The 15,120-nt window shown below is 34.9% G+C and overlaps 1 protein-coding gene across 1 annotated transcript; it reads right to left on the bottom strand.

The window, feature by feature from the left end:
• Positions 1-5,745: 5,745 nt before the first annotated feature.
• Positions 5,746-7,903, bottom strand: LOC128985043 (protein NYNRIN-like). Its single transcript, XM_054404418.1, has 3 exons — positions 7,900-7,903; positions 7,353-7,619; positions 5,746-6,461 (listed from the first exon to the last, which is right to left on the bottom strand). The coding sequence occupies exons 1-3, from the start codon at positions 7,901-7,903 to the stop codon at positions 5,746-5,748; spliced, it is 987 nt and encodes a 328-aa protein (XP_054260393.1).
• Positions 7,904-15,120: the final 7,217 nt, after the last annotated feature.

Here is a 15,120-nt window from a genome sequence, read left to right as displayed (position 1 = left end):
ACTTTTTTATACAATGCTAGTGTTGTGACACATCATTATGAACTAAATTTTCACGCTGATTTCAATGCTGAAATATGTTTTTAAATATATTTTTTTCGTTTGGAAGATATATTCAAATAAAAACTCTCCCCCATACATTTCTTACGGACGTTTCGTACTTTGAACATTTTTAAGATTATTTTTCTTATATCTCCAGTTCCTATTAACGCTTGCAGTTCGTTCTAGTCTAAAGATATTCAGTGATGAGCTTTCATTTGAGCTATTGATCTTTAAATTCGGTTGAGTTAGAGCGTTAGAGTCGAGCTACGAACCCTAACACAATATTAAACTTAACTTATTACAAATCTGTTTATTTTATTTATTTATTTGTTAACGGTTGCACCATTTTTACATGAATAATACAATAATCTTACATACGGAAGAAGCAGAAAAAAATCACAGGCCAGTACAAAAGTAGTGAAAAAAAAACTGGAAAACAAGACTTCAATACAAGACATAAAAAGATAAATAACAACAATAAATAACAAACTATAATTAACAAACTATGAATAACAAACTATAAGTAACAACTATAAATAACAAACTATCTGAACAAGTTGACAAAACGAGATATTCGAAAAACAAAACCAGTATAGGAACAATAACAATGATGCAATGCAGTAGCCGAGTGAAACTTCAGTAAAGAGGCAGAACAAACGAAAAACGGATAAAGCATTCAGAAAAACAACAATATGATAAACTCTGTACAAGAACAAGATATAACAATGCAATAACAACAGGATAGACTATATTAACAAAAATAAATAACAATGCAATAAATAGAAAGTTTGGAAATATGCAAAGATTGATGCAGGAGTTCAGAAAAAAAAAAAATTCTGTTGTTATTAAAATATGTATATCTTGGGTTATTAGTACGTCACTAAGTTCTTCCTGGTCTCAAATTACTTGGTTAATGTTTGATTTTACATTTTATTAATCACTAAATGAAATCTGACTAAGTTATTTTAAAATGAGTCATGAACCATCATTCAACATTAATTTTTTTATGTCCAAAACTTTCTTTGGTTAAAGACATACAGGGCTAGTCATTGACAGTAGTAGTTAATATGTTAATAACATATGGTAATTGTTCAACATATGTTTTGTGTTATTGTTTGATATTTTGATTGAGTTTTTGTTAAAATAGAAATACACAACCTTTCATGATCTCAGTATAATTATTTAATAATTAATTTAATGACATGGTGCCGAAACCCACACGGAATAGAAATAAAAAGTATGCCTTTAAGGAAGATGATGATATCCATTCAAACCATACAGAAGACAAGGATAATAATGTAAAACCACCAAAATGTCTTGTGGTTTCAAGTACTCAGATGGCTCCTTCTTGGAAGAAATGGAAGCAACAGTGGAACTGGTACTACACAGCTTCTGGCCTTGATAGGAGATCAAATGCAGTACAGGTAGCATCATTTATGTCTAGTTTAGGCCCAGATGTTATAGATATATATAACAGTTTTGGTTTCATTGATGATGAAGATATTGAATTGGATGAAGTTGTTCAACGATTTGATAAGTTTTTTGTTGGTAAATCTAATGAAGTATTTGAGCGATTTTTGTTCAACAAAATCACCCAAGAAACCCATCAAAGTTTTGAAGATTTTTTTACAAAATTTGTTAACCAAGCTAATTCTTGTAATTTTGAGCAGCTAAAAAACAGTTTGATAAGAGATAGAATAGTAATAGGCATATCAGATTCTAGCTTAAGGAAAAAGTTACTTTCTACTGATAACCTTACCCTAGATGATGCGATTAGTAAGTGTAGGGCACATGAACAAGCTAAGAAACAACTAGCAGAAATATCCTCTGACAGCCCTAAAAATGTTAATGTCGTAAAGAGGGATAATTCTTTTTCTAGGCCTACGTTACAAAATTCAGTCTTTGACTGTAAACGTTGTGGTTTACAACACTCTAGAGGCCAATGTCCAGCTTTTAATCGAACTTGCAATCAATGCTTGACTAAAGGTCATTTTGCTAAGATGTGTAAAACTCGAAAGAATCTCCCTAGTAAGAGTAAAAATACTGATGTTTTAGAGGTTGTAGAGAATGAAGATTCTGATTATCCGTTGCATGTTGATTGCATCTCTAACCCAGTCAAGAATCAAGATTGGACAGAACCCTTAAAATTGCCAAATAACAAAACTGTGCAGTTTAAATTAGATACTGGGGCTCAGTGCAATGTTATTTCCCAAGATTTGGCTCTAGCTTGTAATCTTAACATTGTACCTTCTGCTACTAAATGCCTTGTTTCTTTTAACAACCAAAAAACGCCAGTTTTGGGTGAAGCCATTTGTCCAGTTGTAACCAAAAAGTCTCATAAAGACACTGTCTTGTTTGTAATAGTTCCAAATGGGCATCAATCAATATTAGGAAGAGTATCATGTGAAACACTAGGGTTCGTCAAACGGATTGCTGGTATAGTTGATCAGTCTATAAGTGGCTTATATGATGGAATAGGATGTTTAAAGTCATTTGAGTATGACATTGATCTTGTGGAAAATCCTAGTTTCAAAATACACCCACCCAGGCGAATACCTCATCCAATACGTGACGCAGTGAAATCAGAACTTGACCAAATGGTAAAAGACAAGATTATTATTCCAGTAAGTGAGCCTACTCCTTGTGTGTCTCCTATGGTCATAGTGCAACAAAGAGACAAAATACGTCTTTGCATTGACCCAACTGATCTAAACAAAAATGTAAAGCGTAGACATTACCCATTGGCTACATTAGAGGACATCGCAGCTAGATTGAATGGTTCTACTTTATTTACCATCCTAGACTGTAAAAAAGGGTTCTGGCAGATAAAAGTTACGAAGAGAACATCCAAACTACTAACCTTTTCAACACCTTGGGGGCGCTACTCTTGTTTACGCATGCCCTTTGGTTTGGTATCGGCCCCTGAAGTGTTCCAGTATATTATGTCAGACTTGCTCAAAGGAATTAAGAATGTAGAATGTTCAATGGATGATATACTCATTCACAGTAACAATGAAAGAGACTTGCAAAAGTTTACGAATGAAGTAATGACAAAGCTGAGTGAATCAGGACTTACACTTAACAAAGAAAGTGTATATTTGCCAAACCGTTGGTGAAATTTCTTGGTCACATAGTTTCAGACCAAGGGTTACAAGCTGATCCTGACAAAGTAGCAGCCATTTCAAGAATGAAGGAACCCACATGTTTGTCTGAGCTTCAGAGATTTTTGGGTTGTATAACATACTTGTCAAAGTTTATACCAGATGTTTCGGTTGATACTCAACCTCTAAGAGTTCTCACTGAGAAAGATGTGGCCTGGTTCTGGGATACACCACAACGAGAAGCATTCAACAAGTTAAAACAAAAACTCAATCAAAATATCAAACAATAACACAAAACATATGTTGAACAATTACCATATGTTATTAACATATTAACTACTACTGTCATCCCTCCTTCACAAGTCAAAATGATTTGGTTTTCTTCTAATCCTTTCCCCTCGTCTTACAACAGGAGCTGAGTCATTGTTTTGTAATTCTGACCTGGACGATTGACCTTTATTAACATCATGGGAGATTCTCATTTTCCAAGATCCAACGGGCTAGCGGAGAGGTATGTTCAAGAAGGAAAAAACTTAATTGTCAAGTGTCAAGAAGAACAGTCCGATATTTATCTTGCACTTCTTCATCACCGTAACACACCAAGAGGTAACCTAGGTTCCCCAGTTCAGCGGCTGATGAGTAGGAGGACAAAGACTCTACTTCCATCTACAACCAACCACCTTATTCCGATGGTCATAAAAAATGTTTCAAAACAGCTAGAAAAAATTAAAAGACGAGAGAAGCTATACGGTGATTTGAGGAAGACAGAGCCTGATCAGTTTCAACTCGATGAACCAGTGCTTTTCAGATTCAAACCAAAGTGTTGGCTGAGAGCAAAGATTGTTCAAGTTGGTCCTGAACCTCGATCGTACAAAATCCAGACTGGTGATGGACGAGAATACCGAAGAAACTCATGGTTCCTAAGAAGAGACAAGTCATTCAGAATCTCCCATGATGTTAATAAAGGTCAATCGTCCAGGTCAGAATTACAAAACAATGACTCAGCTCCTGTTGTAAGACGAGGGGAAAGGATTAGAAGAAAACCAAATCATTTTGACTTGTGAAGGAGGGATGACAGTAGTAGTTAATATGTTAATAACATATGGTAATTGTTCAACATATGTTTTGTGTTATTGTTTGATATTTTGATTGAGTTTTTGTTAAAATAGAAATACACAACCTTTCATGATCTCAGTATAATTATTTAATAATTAATTTAATGACAGTCATCAGTATTACAATTTTTAGACGTGGAACCTTTTAGTCTTATATGCCTCATCACACATCATTTACTTTGTACTTACACCAAACAAATGTTGTAACCCTGATGAAGCCCTGTATGTCTTTAATTGCTTTAACCAAAGAAAAATTTCTAAATAAAAATAATTATTAATGTTAAATAAGGGCCCATGACTCATTTTCAATTAGTCAGATTTCATTTAGTGATTAATAACATTTTAAACCAGACATTTACTGAGTAATTTAAGACTAGAATGAACCTTTGCCGTATTAACAAACCGAGATATAAATCTTTTAATAAAACTGATTTGGAAAAAGTTAAATTTAATATTGTGTTGTGGTTCATTGCTCAACTCTAACTCGTCCGATTTTAATGATCGATAGCTTAAATAAAAGCCCTTACATCACGATATTTACAAACGGTTTTCGGAATTGAAATTAGCGTAAACATTTATAGTTTATAATGATGAGTCACAACACCAGCATTACATTTAAAAAATTATATTAATATCAAATATGGTGGATCCAAGACGGCGGGCCAAAAACACCAGCTTGGCCACACTTTCAGACAAAACACCCGGTAGTACACGATTCTATATGGCACTACCTATCTATCACTACCAATCATACAATCACACGAAATTACATATGACCCAGAACTATAGTCTATTTTATTTTATTTTATACCAATAATTTGTGATATTTTTTATAGCTACAATACCCCCGTAGCAGCTGACCTGTATACTCAACGAATTGCAAATGATTCAATAAATAATTAAAATGGAGCCACACATAATCATTTCTCAAAGTATGTTCATGAACAAGCATGCAAAAAATTGTCCATAAGAATAACATTGGAAGTTAGTATGCAGGTTTGCTGCCACGGAAATGTAAAAATGGGGGATTTTAGGCCATAATCAAGTAGATCTCTACTAAATGAAGCCACATACCAATTATTATTAAGATATGCTGAGTAATAAGCTAGATATACAATTTTATTTTTTCCCCATAAGGATAACATGGGGACAATGTTCTGTGTTTTCCGCCTTCAATATCTCGGTAACCAATGGTCATAGAGCAATGATTCAAAACACCAAATTGTTTGATTTTTTGAGCTGAATTCAATGGTGTAAATTAAAATTAGATTATTTTACTCTGAAAAGAGTTATTATTAATTTAATGAATAGATGTCACACATGGCGGCCATCTTGGATTTACGACGTCATAAAAACCAAACCCCGCAATTTGAGGGTAAACTCCCGGTACTACACCATTATGTGACATATAATAAAGAGATTCCACATAGTCACACATTCCCTTCACAAAAAATCCCACGGAAGCTGGATATGTGCAGTTTGCTCCTGGACTATAACACATATGCAGGCTTCACCCTATTTAAGCTCACTCGCACTTGTTTGCCATTCTGTGATATAACTAAGGATTTTTCATCTCGAGAAATTACAGGATATGGTCCGTTGTAAGGAGGCTGTAGAGCACGTTTCACAGAGTCGTCTCTTAGGAATACATCGGTGCATTTTTTAAGATCCTGAAATATAAAAGTTTTGGGTTTGACGTGGCGTGAAGCTTGGACAGGTTTGATTGAAGACATGTGTTGACGGAGTCGTACAACATAATCAGTAGGATCTTCATGCCTGGGTCCGTCAACAGGGAGATCAAACAATTCTCCTGGAAGTCTCAACTGTTGTCCGAAAACAATTTCTGCTGTTGATGCTTGAATATCCTCGCGGTACGCACTTCTTATACCGAGGAGGACAATCGGAAGAGCTTCCAGCCAGGATGAATTGTGATGACACATCAGTGAAGCTTTGAGATGACGATGGAATCTCTCCACCAATCCATTTGCACAGGGATGGTAACTGCAAGTCCTGATTCTTTCAGAGCCGAAAGTTCTTCCAAGGGACTTGAAGAGGGATGATTCGAATTGGCAGCCTTGATCAGTAGTTATCCTTGAAGGAGCACCATAACGAGAAAACCAGCACGAGACTAGACCTTCAGCGACTTCTTCTGCAGTAATCCCCTTTAAAGGATGAACCTCAGGCCACCTAGTGTAACGGTCTATGACTGTAAGACAGTATTTGTATGGTCCTGCTGGTGGTAAAGGCCCAATTATGTCAATATGGATGTGCTCAAAACGTGATGATGGCAAAGAAAATGTTCCTAGAGGAGTATGAACGTGTCTTGTTACCTTGCAACGTTGGCATCGCTCACAAGTACGGGCCCAGTTACGACAATCTTTTTGAATACTTGGCCAGACAAATCGATCTGCTACAAGTTTTGCAGTAGCTTTAATGGTTGGTGGCTGAGGTCATGTAGCAAATGAAATACCCTCTTCCGTAGTTCAACTGGAATATAAGGTCTTTGGATCCCTGTGGAAGTGTCACAAAATATGAATGAGTTTGTTCCAGGGATTTGGATCTTCTGTATTTTGAGAGATGAATTGTTGTTGTTTATGAGTTCGTCATCTGAGCTTTGTGCTTTGGCAATTGACTCAGGATCCAATGAACATGAAATAGCCTCTACACGTGATAAAGCATCGGCAACAATGTTTTCTGAACCTCCGATGTGTTTTATGTCTGTAGAAAACTCGGAAATGAATGGAAATGGAATGGGATGGCTGACGAAGTTGAACGGGTGGAAGTTTCTCACGACGTTGATGAAAAGCAAAGATGAGTGGCTTATGATCCGTAAAAATGGTAAATGCCGTGGTTTCCAAAAAATGACGAAAATGCTGTACTGCTTCATACACAGCAAGAAGTTCACGGTAGTACGCCGGCCAAGAGCTTTGCTTTGGTTAAAGTTTCTTAGAGAAGAATCCAAGTGGCTGCCAGGAGTTTTCAACAAATTGTTGAAGGCAAGCTCCTACACTAACGTCAGAGGCGTCTGTAAACAGTCCAAGAGGGGCGTCATGTTTCGGATGAAATAGGAGTGTCACTGACGACAAACTAGACTTACAAGCTTGAAACGCTTCCTCAGTCTCTGGGGTCCAAGGCACAGGAAGTGACCCCTTGCTATTTGCACCACCAAGCAGAGAGTGTAAAGGTGCTTGGAGTTCTGCGGCTTTAGGCAAGAATCTACGATAGAAATTGATCATACCTAGGAACCGTCGAAGACCACGCATTGTCTTAGGCAGTTGGTACTCCTGAAGAGCAGATATTCGGTCTTGTGGAGGGTAGACACCTGATGCTGAAACTCTGTACCCTAAAAACGTCACTTCAGGCACTGCAAAAACACACTTGGACGAGTTTACAATAACGCCATAGGAATGGAGTCTTTTGAACAAAGTCCTAAGATGTTGCTCATGTTCTTCGGCTGATCGGGAAAACACTAAAATATCATCAATGTAGCTGAACGTAAAATCTAGGCTTTGGATCACTTCATCTACGACACGCTGGAATGTTTGGCCAGCATTACGTAACCCAAAAGTCATGAATGGAAACTAACGCCACATCCCCCCCCCCCACGCCAATGTAATAGATGCATCAGTTTAAATCACGTTTACCCATTTCTAGATTAACTGGAGATCTGAAATTAGGCACGACTGTAGGTCTTGTGCACATTTCGAAAAGTGACATTTTACAATAATAACCCCACCCCCCCCCCCCCCCAAATATCAACTTTTCCGATGTTATTCCCACAGGTGCATCGGTCTAAATCACATTACCCACTTTAAGATTAGCTTAGCTGGATATGTGAAATTTAGTAAGATTGCTAGTCTTGGCCCCATTAGTGGCGGCGATAGCGGGCCCACAGGGCCCGCGGTGCAGGGGGACCCGCGAGCAAAGGGGCCCGTGAGCCTTGACCGGGATTTTCGGTAAATTTTACAGGCACACAGGCCCGCGATAGTGTGACAGGCTCAACCACACGGGTACCCTATCATAACAATATTTATATGAGAACTAAAATACTGTACGTTTTTTTATGATGAAAATTTGTTCAAACCTAATTATAGTTCAACCTTAACCAACTTAACCATCTACCAACTTAAGTAAAAGAATCGTCATCAGTCATGCTGGTTTCATTAACTGTCCTCGTGGATTGTGTGAAGGCGCAATCAAAATTGGTTGCATAATAATAATTGCATAAATAATTCCATTCATGTCTTACTATTAGGAGGCTGCCCTTTAGATTTGTTTACTTCGCACTTTAGATGTGTTTACATCGAGTCAGGTAAAAAATGTTACTCACCTAAGGGCCTCAGGCCAAATCAGATCGGTTCAAAATTGGGTTGCTTTGGAAACGGTTGATTTTTATAAAAGGCCTATAATGTCGATTTTCGACCCGAGCAGAGCCTGGACTACAAGCTTGAGAGATCAAGCATAAAGTCAGAAAATCGCTCAAGCCGATTTTCTCAGTATTCAATACAATAATGCACAATTAAAAGTAAAAGCTTTTATATTTGTGAGGATCACGCTCACGAAATTGAAAGATTAGGCCTACGCTTTTGCCGCGATCGTGGATATCGAAGAGAACATTTCCCCGCGGGTGACGATGATGATGTCTCCGCGGCCGCAGATGTTCAATATTTTGCCACGATTGCGGAAGACTATAATGACGTTTCTTTTTTAGCGAGAGATATATCTAGGATTTAGCCGCGATTACGGAAAAATGATTTACCCGTCACCACAGACGGTTCGCGGGGAGATATTAGGCCGTGATATTAGATTGGGCCGTGAACGCGGGAGACGATGATATCTAATGATGTCATAGGTTTGGTTGCATTTGCAATCACCGTAAACTATGATAATGTTTCTTCCATGACTTATGACTATGGGAAGTATTTACGATTTTGCCGCGATCATGGAAGACGTTAATGACGCCTCAAGAGTTGCCTTGTCAAGTTTATTGCAAAATTGCAAGTTTAGGCGGTAATACATGGGAAAATGTTTTTAAAGATCATTGGGAAGGGGGGTTCCCGGCGAACAAACTTGCGGGGGGGCCGCGGGTTCTTATCGCCGCCACTGGGCCCCAAACAACGTAGACCATTTCCTAAAGTAACATTTTTCAAAAATAACCCAAAAATAATCGGGTGGGGGGCCACCCGATTTAACAATTTCTCCCCCACCATGTTATTCTTCTGGGAAATAGCATTGAAAGTTTCTGACTTTGGAATTGGGCATCAGAACCATTTAACAACAGGCTAGAAAAATTGCCTTGAACAATAATAAAAAAAATAGTCCCGAACAATCCAGCAATATCAAAAACGTTACATTTTCAAATTTAAACACCCTAAAAATATTAATTTTTGAGAAAACATTTTTTCCCTTAAACGGCGATATCTAAAAGTGGTAAGAGTTAGCAAAGATTTTAGTGAATTTTCACAGTCATAAAATAAATGTTAAACAAAACCCTCTTGGCGTCTCCAAAAATTACCCTCTTCACCCCACAAAACACTACATAGTTCTTACTTTTTTTTCAAATTGGTTTTATTTGGGACATGTAATAAATTACTTTTATTTTTTCGGGCATATAAGTTATACCGTATGTATTTATAATACTCTAACTGTGAAGGAATACTCACAAAAGCGATATTTTACAAATTTCACCCCCTCAAAATATTTGAAATGGTGGATTTACAAAATATTTAATGGGCACTACTTGTGCAATGGTCTACTGTCAATAATTCACAAACTTGCTGGGTACTTGACATCTTATACTGATACCCTAAATATTTAAGAAATTTGCTTTATCAAATATTGACCCCTCCTCAACAAATAATTGAACCCACCCCCCAATATTTAATTAACATTATCCTTAAATGTCAACTCCCCCTCACAGATATAATATATAGAAATCCACCATTATTGCTTGTGTTAACTGCTTCAAATCTGACAGAAACTTGAGAAATGCTGTGAGTGTTATCTAAACCACTTCTAGATGTGCTACGGACTAGACATTTCCCAGGCTTCTTGGTGACAGTCTATCACCCCTTCCTAAATTTTTAGTTGACTAACAGCTAGGGGGCCTGGAGGTGGAGCCCCCAGCAAGCCAAAAGCGAGTAGTTAATATCAACTGAATTGTTTTACCTTAATTTATTAGCGAATTTCCCATATAGGGAATAAGCTATTACCGTAGTACTCATGGTAAGACCTGGACGTGGGACCGATTTTTTTTTCGTTTTGAGGTCCCTAGAGGCCAAAAACACCATCCGTTCAAATTCATATATATATATATATTTATATGAAAAATGGGAAAATAGGGCTACTATATATAAATAAAGATTAAACATTAATAAACTTAGTACCCAAGTAAAATTATTTATTAAAATATTTACTGACTATAGTTTCGGCTCTAAGGCCATTTTCAAAGTAAACAAAAATCAAAATAAAATATGTAAATAAATAAATAACATATGATATTATAAAATTTTTTCTAACTTGTAACATAATTTTGTCTTCATTGATTAATTTATATACTATATGATGTGTTGTACTTATTTTCATTAATATTTTCTCAATTTTGCTATTGTTTCATATATTGGATTATTCAATTTTGGAATCATTGTATTTAAAATATTTGATTTGTTATTTTTGTAGTTCATATAAATATTAATTTCTTCTTTTACATTCAATTTTTCTCTGTCTTTTTCAATTTCTAATATTTTTAAGTTTTCTTCGATCTTAGTAAACTTATGTTTGGATTTTAGTAAATGATCTGCAAAATTTGATTTCATTGATGTTTTGTTCTTCGATTTATATGCCTGTATATGTTCGTTGAATCTAACTTTAAAATTTCGATAGGTTTGTCCAATGTAGTAGTTGTCACAGTCAGAACATTTAATTTTGTATATACCAGATGCATTGTATATGTTTGCTGTATTGTTTGTTATAGGATTGTTGGTTTTACTGTGTATGATTTTAAAAATGTTATTTTTTGTTCTGTAGCTCAATTTTACTGGGGTATGTTTGAATGTTTTCCTGATTGCTTTGTTAAAATTGTTGTTGTATGGGATGCACATGAATTTTTTTTCCTCTTTGTGTTTCGAATTGTTTTCTAAGTTTGATTTTAATTCATTTCTTTTCTTAATTTTCTTCTTGATCATATTATCAATCATTTTGCTTCTATATCCATTTTTTTCAGCTAGATATTTTATAGTGTCGACTTCTTTCTTGTAATTTTCTTGATTTAAAGGAACGTTGACTAATCTGTGTATTAATGAATGAAAAGTTGCAATTTTGTGTGTCCATGGATGATTTGAATTTTTTGGAATTATTATGTCTGTAGTTGTGGGTTTTCTGAAAATGTTAAAAGAATGTTTGTTGTTTTGGATGGAAATTGTTAGATCTAGGAAATTGATTTCTTTTTGTTGGGTTTCTTTGGTGAATTTAATTTTCTTATTAATATTGTTGAGATACGTTAATAATTGTTCAGATTCATTGTCATTTCCTTTAAATAAGCATAAATTGTCATCTACATATCTATACCAATAAACAATGTTGTTTATGAATGGATTTGTGTCATTATTAATTTTGGATTTTTCCATTTCTGTCATAAAGATTTCTGATAAAAGTCCTGAAAGGGGAGATCCCATTGGTAGACCATCTTCTTGAAGATAGAAAGACGAACCATAACTAAAGTAATTTTGCTTAACAGTTACCTCTATACAAAATTAAATGTTCTGACTGTGACAACTACTACATTGGACAAACCTATTGAAATTTTAAAGTTAGATTCAACGAACATATACAGGCATATAAATCGAAGAACAAAACATCAATGAAATCAAATTTTGCAGATCATTTACTAAAATCCAAACATAAGTTTACTAAGATCGAAGAAAACTTAACAATATTAGAAATTGAAAAAGACAGAGAAAAATTGAATGTAAAAGAAGAAATTAATATTTATATGAACTACAAAAATAACAAATCAAATATTTTAAATACAATGATTCCAAAATTGAATAATCCAATATATGAAACAATAGCAAAATTGAGAAAATATTAATGAAAATAAGTACAACACATCATATAGTATATAAATTAATCAATGAAGACAAAATTATGTTACAAGTTAGAAAAGTTTTATAATATCATATGTTATTTATTTATTTACATATTTTATTTTGATTTTTGTTTACTTTGAAAATGGCCTTAGAGCCGAAACTATAGTCAGTAAATATTTTAATAAATAATTTTACTTGGGTACTAAGTTTATTAATGTTTAATCTTTATATATATATATATATATATATATATATATATATATATGTGTCCGTTAGCACGATAACTCGAGCAAAAATGATCCGATTTTGATGAAATTTGGTATAAACGTGTAAACCTACGTTTATTCGGACGAGTTCGCGATCCAGCATGATCGGACCATGGGAACGGGGGTTTACGGGGGGTTTTATGGGGTAAAAATAGGTTTTTCCCATTTTTTACCCAAAAAACATAAAATTTAGCAATTTCTTTCCAAACCATTTTGTAGAGCTTAAAAAAACAAATAATTTTGTATATTGAAGCGTCATTATGCGCCTAATGGTTACGGAGAAAATTCCAAAAAATTGTAAATTTAAAATTCCCATGTTATTCTTATGGAGGATAAGTAAACTGTTGTAGTTTGCTTGTTTATGAACATATTTTGATCAAATTTGGAAAATGATTTTATTTCTTACTAACTAATAACATTTTACAAAAAAAAACAGTTTTACCCACCCTGATGCAGCAAACCTAAGTACTTGTTAAACTAATTATATTTAAATCGGGAATAAATGTTATATTTGTAAGTAGACATTGCAGTGTAAATAAAATCAGTCAAATGGAAATTCGCTTAGTCTGCAGGTTTGCTGCGGCGGGGGTATTTGTAATATTTAGTTTTTCATTAATAAATTTGTCTTTAACTGTCTTATTAAGTTGTTGTGATTTTATTATGTCTTTTTTTTCTGCATCCTAAAAAACAGGGTTATCCTGCATTCTCTTTTTGTAGAATTATTGGTAACGGAGAAAATTAAAAAAAAAACTGTAAATTTAAAATTCCCATGTTATTCTTATGGAGTATAATGTTAAATGTTGTAGTTTATTTGTTTATGGATATATTTTGATCAAACTTGGCAAATCTATATATATAATACGTGAAGCCGTATTTTGTTAACGCAACTCCTCCCTTATTTGTGGACCAATTTCAACGTTTAAGGTGTCAAAAGATTCGTTTCAATATGTAGTTTTGCAATAAGGTTTTAGAACTTTAAAATGTCTACTCTTAAGGGCACGAGACCCTCTCAAAGGTCGGGTTTTCCCCATAAGAAATACACAGAACAAATTTAAAAATAAAAAAACAGCTGTTTATAAAAAGAAACTTATTAGCTTATTGGGAGTAAATATTGATGTTTTAATATAGGTTAAGACCAAGTTAAACAGTTAATCAGTTTTGTTGGAAGAACGGAAAATGCCTGAAGTTCGAAGAAGAAATATTGGAAACGGGAGGAGGAGACAATAAGGTCCTGGTCTAACAGATACACATCCATATACACATTCACTTGGTGAGATGAATAATATTTGCCAGTTCTGCTATGCAACTTACTTTGGAAGTATAAAATATACGAAGCACATAGTGTTGTCACGACGGTAAAATAAACTTGCCTAATGTCAGATCAAACGAATGCACGCGAGATATGTTTACTTCTGACACTGACAGATCTAAAAAAAAATTAGTACAAACAATAATAATACCTTGACTATGATAAGTTCAATTAGTTAGATTATATCAAATCTTGGCGGACCTTATGTTTTTATTGTAAACTTTTGTATTACTCGCTCTACTTTATTGAGGAAAAACACAAATGGACTGTTTACTTCTAGGTTATGTTGCCAGTTCCTCGGAAAAACTTATTAAAAGTTTTTTTGACTGAATTTTAGTGGCAATATTGTTGAAAATGCCTGCCTTTTCTATTTATTTGTAATAGTCATACAGATGATATGAATGTTGTTTTTACTATCAGCTGTCTGTTTCGTTGTCCAATATTGTTCCTTGTCATGAAAACATTAATGAGAAATACATTTGATTATTTTATAGTTTAAATTCGTTTTTCGCCGTAGTTTTATTTAGATTATCCCTAAACACCTCCACTTGGGAGAATAATTCAAGAGGTTATGGTCGCCAGCATCGTTTTATGTACATAACAGTGTTGGGAAATCTAGTCTACTACGTACACGGTAAGAACAATTTATACTGACGTATTTTTCTGTCTCAAGAGTATTGTTTTTTGGTACCTATATCTTTCGATCGAGTTCGTCCAGCTCTACAAATGGAATACGTGAAAGGTATAAAACCATTGAAAGGAGCAGAAGATTGGCCGACGTGGAAAGATCGAGTGTTGGACGTTCTAGAGTTGTTCGACGCGGTTGATATCGTCGAGGGGAAAAGAGAAAAGCCTACCCTCTCTGAGCCTCCGACTAAAGCCGAAAAGGAAGAACTTCAGAAATTCAACAAATCCACGACTCAGGCAAAAATAGTTATTTCTCAGTGCGTTAGTGATGATCTACATCAACGTATTTCCGGAAGATTATCAGCTAAGGAAGCGTGGGACATTTTGATCGAGCAGTTCGATAACAAGGCAGAAGATCAGTTGTTTCGTCAGTGTTTGGATTTCTTCAGTATGGAATGGGATGATACCGATGATGCCCCGACCGTGCTTTCAAGATTGAAGAATCAAAACCGCGAATTTGCAGCTGGCCTCAAAACGCGTAACATCCAAACAGTCGAAGATTTTCTTGAGCTCCTG

Source organism: Macrosteles quadrilineatus, unplaced genomic scaffold (assembly GCF_028750875.1).
Source record: "Macrosteles quadrilineatus isolate MER2022 unplaced genomic scaffold, UCM_ALF_1.0 Scaffold_2__2_contigs__length_208266976, whole genome shotgun sequence".
In the NCBI taxonomy this organism is placed as follows: Eukaryota; Metazoa; Arthropoda; class Insecta; order Hemiptera; family Cicadellidae; genus Macrosteles; species Macrosteles quadrilineatus.
The sequence above is the reverse complement of the archived record's forward strand: the minus strand, read 5'-3'. Positions and strand labels throughout refer to the sequence as shown.